Here is a 9208-nt window from a genome sequence, read left to right on the forward strand (position 1 = left end):
TAAAAGAGTTTGAAAGGGGGCTATGACTCACTTGATTTGAGAGTAATGGGGGCTGATCAAATACGAGATGTGTGCCTAGTGATGTCGTTCCCCAAGCAAGCCTAAACCATGGTATTCAAATATACACAACGTAAGTGCGTGTTACATGAACTAGTGAACTAGATCATGAGGTTTATGCTAGTAGGATTGCCTATCTTTGGTTGTTACTTAATTATGGAATCAAAGTGTATTATGATGTTCAAGATGTTTGGTTAAATTGGAATTGATGGTAAGAGTAGTTTTTGCGTTAAGCGTTTTTGCGCGTTTGTTGGAATTTCGGTAATTCGGCTTTGATTCGCGAGATTTCTTTTGCACACTTTGCTTTGTACTATTATTTGATATTGGTACAGTAGTATTTTGGATTTTAAAATATATTTTCTGATCTATATTAATTTCCTTGATTTATTATTATTTTAATTAATTATTTATTCCATTTATTCATTAATCAATTAAATAATTCCTTATAATTGTTCTTAGGTTCTTAAATTACCTTTAAAATTTATAGATAATTATATTTTGATTATCTACTGAGTATTATGCTTTTAAACTTGTAATATTATTTATTTATTTATTTATTTAAGCTTTATTACTTATTTATTTAATAATAGTGATTAATTAGTGATTTTTAACTTAGTTAGTTATTCTTAAAATATATAAAACTTGGTTCTTTCCTTGAAATTACTTTTCCCCAGTAGGTTTAAGTTATTTTAATCCTATTTATGTGATTTTGTCCAAGTTCATGATTTATATAATTTATTATGGATTTATTTATTACTTAAAATCCCTTTTAAATTCACTAAATTATAAAAACACTTAGAAATCATCACAAGAGCTTTTGTCTAAAATCCCAGGCCCTTTTTAGGCAACTTTTATCAATAAAAATTTGTAACCATTCAATCTCTCTTGTGTTCTTATAATTTGAGGACTTTTAAACATAAAATCGTTTACTGAAATAGTGATTTTTGCCTCATTTCTCAACCAATTTAAATGCTTCAAAAGGGATTTTTGTTCTTATTTCATTTTGTCCAAAATGTCCATCATATATTGATGACCTAAGTCGTGATTGTGTTGGTGGTGTGCTATGTGCAATTTTGTGCTTTCGGTTGGTGATTATTTGACCCGAAAAGACTATTTTTGAGCTTATTCTTGCCATGCATCAAATGACTTGAGTTTTATACTTTTAATATGTCATATTTCCAGTATATTCATCACATTTTCATGGTCATATAGTTATGGTGCATGTGTGTGCTCAAAATGCATTTTAACAAGTTTTCGGTTTTCGATTTCAAGCCTATTTTGCCTTGTTTGGTTCCATAATCATATTTTTGTTATTACCATAATTTTTCCAGAATATTAACTTTGATTTCAACACATTTTTCACTTATGACAAGCCTAGCTTCATCTCATAATCCAAACAATAATCCAACCTTCTTAAATCTAGCATATAAGCACTTAAATCAATACTTTTTAACATAAAGCTTTAACTATCAAAAATCCATCATCATAAAAATATATTTTTCATGAAATATTCCAGAAATATATATACAAATATTTATACATCATGTTCATCTTTTTATATAAAAAGTTACTTTACAATCTATCAACACATATCCACCTTTTTGATGCTAGCTTTTATAGATCCATCACTTTATCAATAAAATCTATATTTTTATAAATATTTCCAGAAATATTACTTTCATAATATGTATGAATATAGCCATCTTTCAAAGGAAAAATCACATCAAGGACTATTAAACTTATATCCACACTTTTGGGTCTTAAACTAGTTGAATCCTTGGATCTTTCTTCATGGATTCAACATGCATGAGCATGGAAAGAAAGATCCTATCAACTTTGCCCTCATCAAGTGTATATTCAAAAGAAAACATGAAGAAAACACAATCTTTTGATAAAACCTTTTTAATATAAACAAGAACAAGACTAATCTAATAAAGAGATGAAGATATATACCCTTGAAGATCACTTCTAAATGATGAAAAATGGCAGATTTTCGTGGCCTATATCTCCAAGAATACCCTTATTCAACACTTGAAACAACCCTTAAACTATTCTTGAATCAACCCTTTGTTTATCTAACCTACAACCCTTATTATTATCAAGTATTAAGGTTGATTTTTGTTGGTGTTCTTCTTGTTTCTTGGCTGCCGAAAAAGAGAGAGAAAAGGGAGAGAAGAAGAGTTGTTTTGAGAGAGAATTGATTAGTGTGTGTGAAATGGGAGTGTAGTGTCTGTTGGAGTGGTGAGTTCCAAGACTTAAGGCATGCAAAATTTGAAATGGAGGGATGTATGTGTGTGTAGGGGGGGGGGGCGGCCTTATGGGGGGGGGGATTTGGAGGGGTTTTACTTTTTTTTTTATATAAAAGTTTGTTGTATAAGTATAATTGTAGGTATATGTTAAGTGTGGATTTAATTTGTAAGTGTTTTGTTAGTAAAATGTAAGTAATTGGTTGTTTTAGTTAGGAATATATATATGTGTGTATAAGTCATGTATATTTATGTGTGTGGATATATTTTTGTATTTTTAGTTGGTTACATAGGTCATTGGTTGTAAATTTGTATTAAATTTCAAGCTTATATGCTTACTTATTAAGTTTTCGACGCTTTTACGTACATAATACTTCCAATTATATTTTTAGTTGAAAAATTTTATTTATTATGATCATATCCTCTTGATTTGGTTTTATTTTTGATTTGTTGGGCAATCCATAGGAATTTTGATTGGTATCTCAATTTGCGAGCCTTAAGTTATTATTATCGTATCGATTGATCACCTCTAAAAATTTTTGTTCCGAGGTATTTTCATTAGGAAATTCTTTTACATATCATTAGCTTTAGATCACTAATTTGGGGCATTACCTACTAGCTTCAAGTATAACTATGGCTTGCGGGAACGTAGACAACCTAACTAGTACATATATAATATTAAAAGTACGGTTGTTACATCCTTACCCCCTTAGAAGAATTCCGTCCCGGAATTTGAGTTTGCTTAGGGAGTAAGTGCGGATATTTCTCACGTATGAAGTCCTCGCGCTCCCATGTAAATTCGGGTCCGCGCTTTGTATCCCATCTGACTTTAACGATAGGGATCTTGCTCCTCTTAAGGCGTTTCTCATCGCGGTCAAGAACTTCTATTGGCTCCTCGCGAAATTGGAGCTTATCTTCCACTCGTAGTTCCTCGAGTGGAACTACTTTCGAATCATCCGCCACGCATTTCTTTAAATTTGACACATGGAAAGTGTCATGAACATCTCCCAATTCTTGGGTAATTTCAACTTATAGGCCACGGGGCCTATTCTAGCCACAATTTCAAATGGCCCAATGTATCGAGGACTTAACTTTCCTCTGTTACCAAATCTCACTGTTCCTTTCCATGGCGACACCTTTAGGAGCACTTTGTCGCCAACTTCAAATTCTAGGGGATTCCTTCTTTGATCCGCATAACTCTTTTGCCGATCTCTGGCGGCTTTAAGCTTTTCTTTAACGATAGCTACTTTGTCCGTTGTTTCTTGGACAAAATCGACGGTAGCTAGACTTCTTTCGCCCGTCTCTATCCAACACATCGGAGACCTACACTTGCGTCCATATAAAGCTTCAAACGGTGCACATTGTATGCTAGAGTGATAGCTATTATTGTATGTAAATTCGGCATAAGGCAAGTGCTCATCCCAGCTTCCACTAAATTCTAATGCACAGGCTCTCAACATGTCCTCCAACGTTTGTATTGTTGGCTCACTTTGTCCATCCGTTTGGGGGTGGTAAGCCGTGCTTAATGCTAGTGTTGTGCCCATTGCCTCTTGCACGTGACCCCAAAAGCGTGAGATAAATCTACCATCCCGATCGGATATTATGGACAAAGGTACACCATGTAGCGTTACAATTTTCTCAACGTACAAGCGAGCTAAACGCTCGGTGTTCCAATCTTCTTTGATGGGAATGAAATGGGCTGATTTCGTAAGACGATCAACAATCACCCATATAGCATCATGACCTTTCTTTGTTCGAGGCAACTTTGTCACTAGGTCCATTGCTATTTGCTCCCACTTCCATTCGGGAATCTCTGGCTGCCTTAATAGACCAGATGGCTTTTGGTGCTCAGCTTTGACCATCGCACAAGTCATGCATCGGCTCACATATCGGGCTACGTCTCCTTTCATTCCAGGCCACCAAAAATCCCTTTTTAGGCCTTGATACATCTTATCCGCGCCTGGATGAATTGAATATTTCGTATTGTGAGCCTCATTCATGAGTATATCCCTTAAACCATTCACTTTTGGTACCCATGCTCTTCCCTTGAAGTATAAGATAGCTTCATCATCCTTGTCAAACCTCATTTCCATACCACACAATGCTTCGTCCTTAATGTTCTTCCCCTCAAAGGCCTTTGCTTGGTCTTCTAAGAAAAGATCTCTTAGAGACATTCTTACTTGTAAGTGGCTGATTCTTGCCCTTTGCACCTTGGTATTCACCTTTCTACTAAGTGCATCGGCAACGACGTTTGCCTTCCCCGGATGGTACTTGATTTCACATTCATAGTCATTCAGCAGCTCCATCCATCTCCTTTGCCTCATATTCAACATCTTTTGATCAAAGATGTGTTGCAAACTTTTGTGGTCGGTGAATATGGTGCATTTAGTGCCATAGAGATAATGTCGCCATATTTTCAAGGCGAATACTACGGCTCCTAACTCCAGATCGTGTGTCGAATAATTTTTCTCGTGTGGCTTCAATTGTCTCGACGCGTAGGCAATGACCTTGTCTCTTTGCATAAGCACGCACCCAAGTCCTTTATTCGACGCATCACAATATACCACAAATCCTTCCATTCCATCCAGCAACGCTAGTATGGGTGTTTCACACAACATGTTCTTAAGCGTTTGGAACGCCTGTTCTTGTTCTTCACCCCATATGAATTCTCTTGACTTTTGGGTCAATTGGGTCAGAGGTACCGCAATTTTAGAGAATCCTTGGATGAATCTTTGATAATAACCTGCCAATCCTAGGAAGCTACGCACTTCCGTTGGCGTCTTTGGTGCCTCCCACTTCTTAATCGCCTCTATCTTAGATGGGTCTACATGAATTCCTTCTTCGTCTACGAGATGTCCAAGGAATTGGACTTGGCGGAGCCAAAATTCACACTTAGAAAACTTCGCATACAACTTCTCGTCTCTAAGTAATTGCAATATTATTCTTAAATGCTTCTCATGTTCATCCTTACTATGAGAATATATCAAAATATCATCAATGAATACTATGACGAATTTGTCCAAGTATGGCCTACAAATTCGGTTCATTAGATCCATGAAAACGGCAGGCGCATTTGTGAGACCAAATGGCATCACCAGAAACTCGTAATGTCCATAGCGCGTTCTAAAAGCCGTTTTAGGTACATCTTCTTCTCGTACCCTCAACTGATGATAGCCGGATCTAAGATCGATTTTCGAGAAATGCGATGCTCCTTGAAGTTGATCGAACAAATCGTCTATTCGTGGCAGCGGATACCTATTCTTGATCGTCAGCTTATTCAACTCCCTATAGTCTATGCACATCCTCAGAGATCCATCTTTCTTTTTGACAAAAAGAATTGGAGCACCCCATGGCGAAGAACTAGGTTGGATTAACCTTTATCAAGCAATTCTTGTAATTGCTCTGAAAGTTCTCGCATCTCGGAGGGCGCTAGCCTGTACGGTGCTTTAGCTACGGGGGCTGCCCCGGGAACTAAATCAATCGTAAACTCCACCTGCCTCGTGGGTGGAAGTCCAGGTAGTTCGTCAGGGAACACATCTAGAAAGTCCCTAACCACCATGACCTTATGAGGATCCTTACTTTTTACTTGCTTATCCACTACTTGTGCCAAGTATGTGTGATATTTCTTACGTAAATATTTCCTTACTTTCATAGAGGACACTATCTTGGGTTGGACTCCCGCCCGATGGCCTTGTATTATAAGCACCTCATCATTATCCAAGGGAATTCTAATGACCCTTTCATGGCAAAGTATTTCAGCACGCATCTTAGACAACCAATCCATTCTTACTATCACATCAAAACTTCCTATCTCGATGGGAATCAAGTCTATACTATAATCTTTCTCGTCTAAAGTTAACGTACAATCAAAAATAATTTCCTTAGTCCTATACTCGTTTCCATTAGCATATTCGATATAGTAAGTTTCATCAAGCTCACTAGGTTTCTTACCAATCATATCCTTAAATTCAAAAGAGATAAAACTTCTTTCGGCACCAGAATCAAACAACCTAGAGGCATATACATTATTTAATGGAAACGTACCTACGATGACATTCGGGTCATCACGCGCCTCGTTTACTCCCATTGCATAGACCCTTCCTCCTGCTTGTCTTCCTTGGTTTCCTCAGTTTCCTTGGTTGTTGTTATTTCCTTGATTTCCCACGTTCGCTTGATTCCCACCATTTCCTCTGTTCCCACCATTTCCTTGATTCATTCGGTTTCCATTGCCTTGGTTCACTTGGTTTCCACGATTTCCGACATTCCTAAAGTTCCCACGGTTACCATTTCCATCCCTACGGTTGCCTTGTGCCCTTCTCAATCTAGGACATGCATTCTTCCAATGCTCGGTACTCCCACATTCATGACATCCATTCCGAATCCCTCCAACTCTTATTCCACTTCAACAAGTTGCAGCGAGGTGCCCAAATCGGCGGCAAATCGTGCACTGCTTGCATTCATCACGATGATGGTTCCCACAACGGTTGCATCTTGGTGTCTGCCCGTGGTTCGGGCTGGGGTTAGCTTCATTGATACCATAATTCCTCACAATCTTCTGCCTCTTATCAGGCCCACTCCCCTTATGATCACCAAATCGGTTTCCTCCACCTTGCTTCGAACTCGCCTCGCCTCGTGAGTACTTCCCAGTCCTAACTAGATCATTGACTAGCTTCGTCGACAAACTCACAGCTTCTCCCAGTGTGGCGGGGTTCGCCGTCGTGACCATCAATCTCACTTTGGGTGCCAATCCATAAACAAACCTTTCCACTTTCTTTGCTTCGGTGTTCACCATATCCGGCACTAGCACACACAACTCATGGAAGCGAATCGCATACGCCTCCAACTCCATTCCTTTCATGGTGTGATTCCAAAACTCAATTTCCAACTTCTGAACTGCTGGTCTAGGGCAATACTCCCTTTTCATTTCCTCTTTGAACTGCTCCCATGTCAATGCATTCATCGTGGCGACACTTCTCGTGGTGACTTGGAGGTTCCACCAGGTTAGTGCCCTCCCTTGAAGCTTACTTGCCGCAAACTTGACACGGTCGGCGGGTGTACAATCAATGATGTTTAGTACTGCCTCCATGCTTTGAAACCAAGACAGCAACCCAACGGGACCCTCCGTCCCATAAAACTCCTTTGGGTTGCAAGACGTAAAAGTCTTGTAAGCATTTCGGTCATTGGCATTTCCTCTACCTTCTTGCCCTCTTGCCATGTTGATGGTAGCAGTCACATTCTCAGCAATTTGAGCGGCGATGTTCGGCATGGCATCATTGATTTGTTGGGATATGAGAGTCGCCAACTCAGCCCTTCGCTTAGCCTCTTCCTCTTGGCGTCTAGCCTCAGCGCTTGTCTCAGCATCGACCCTTCTTGGTGCCATTTCTCTACAAAGGAGAACATAGTTTAGTTAGGCGTATTTAGAATTATAAGCCGTAAACCCGATTCACAACCTTTGATCACACTCGACTAACTCCTAAGTTTTCCTAGCGCATGAAAGTCTCGTTTGCACCTATAGGTCAGTATATACTTCTATTCATGTTCCATTTACTAATCGCGTCACACACGTCCTTATGTATAGCTTAAGCGGTTACGCAACTAAAATTATGTCAACCATGTTTTTTTTTTTTTTTCAGAAAATTTCCAGAACCTAAGTACGAACTTGGGGCACGATTTAGAGGTTCGAGATGGACGATCTGGGAAAAACTCATAAAATATGAAATATAGCCCAGTGAGTTAGCTTTCTCTTCCAACTGGAATCAAGTCAAAAGGACACTCAGAGCTCCAGATATGGCCGTTCTACCAAAAGTGGTCAGAACTGAATTCCTGTTGTGCTATTTACTTTGCGATGGCGATAACTATAATAATGGTAATAACACATCAAATATCCATAACCAACACATAGCATTCATTCATATTCTTCCAAATATGTTTCACAAAACTTGCTACATGTAAAAAGGGATGATGCATCAATCATCACAACAACATAAAAATACTACAAGTCCAACATAAACGAAATTGTTCACAAATACAACCAAATAACCAACGAGAGAACTAACGGGTCTATCCCCTAAACATGAGAGCCGCCACTATCGTGCACACAACAGCAAGTACACATCCCATAGCAAGGATCACTTCCTCGACCCGCGCACTCCCTGAATTGCCATCAACGCATCATCATCCACACGTCTCATTGCCCCGATCGTCCTTTCCATCAAGATCTCTTGGTTTCTAACCCTCACTCTTGCATCTCTCAGACCTCCGGCTATGTCCCAATCCTCTCCCTTCCTCCCTAATCATACCCAAGTGAGGTGGAGGAGGTAATCCATACACGGGACGGTGAAGGTTCTCTTCATGCCTTGGACCAAAATGGAATGGATGGTTGTGAGGAAGGCGTGGAGCGATGTATGGATCATGGGCTGGAATTTGCCCTTCATTGTGGTTCCTTGCAACCCCTTGTCTTTGCGGTGGAGGAGGTCTTGGGGCTGGTGGTGATGGTGGTGGTGAGGGAGAACGACGTGCGGGTCGGTTGAAGCGATGCTCAAAGTCCTTCTCTTTCTTCATTTTCTTCCTCATCTTCTTCTTCATCTTCTTCTTCATTAGTCCCCATCTCCGGTCTTCCAACATAACCTTAACCGGGCACATAGGCGTAATTGATAGGGCCAAGACTTACTCGCACGGGGCTATCGACACGCATTCTTGCGGTACGGCGAATGCGGGATCCTACTTGTGCCGGTGGTGGTTGAGGTCGTCCTCTTTCTTCTTCTTCCATTTGATCTTCTACTCCATGCATATTCTTGGCCTAGGGGCTGATCCGGAAGCTCCGTTTGCTTGAGACATGGTGTTCCTACACAAGTTACACAAGGTATAAGATGACGACTTGATTAGATGCTTAGACGACTCCGGAC

The 9208-nt window shown here is 39.6% G+C and overlaps 1 protein-coding gene across 1 annotated transcript; it reads right to left on the reverse strand.

The window, feature by feature from the left end:
- Nucleotides 1-6429: 6429 nt before the first annotated feature.
- Nucleotides 6430-7683, reverse strand: LOC122597061. The gene is made up of 2 exons (XM_043769695.1): nucleotides 6752-7683; nucleotides 6430-6703 (listed from the first exon to the last, which is right to left on the reverse strand). Exons 1-2 carry the CDS (start codon nucleotides 7681-7683, stop codon nucleotides 6430-6432), a joined length of 1206 nt encoding a protein of 401 aa, XP_043625630.1.
- Between the last annotated feature and the right edge of the window lie 1525 nt (nucleotides 7684-9208).

This window comes from Erigeron canadensis, chromosome 4 (genome assembly GCF_010389155.1).
Source record: "Erigeron canadensis isolate Cc75 chromosome 4, C_canadensis_v1, whole genome shotgun sequence".
Lineage (NCBI taxonomy): Eukaryota > Viridiplantae > Streptophyta > Magnoliopsida > Asterales > Asteraceae > Erigeron > Erigeron canadensis.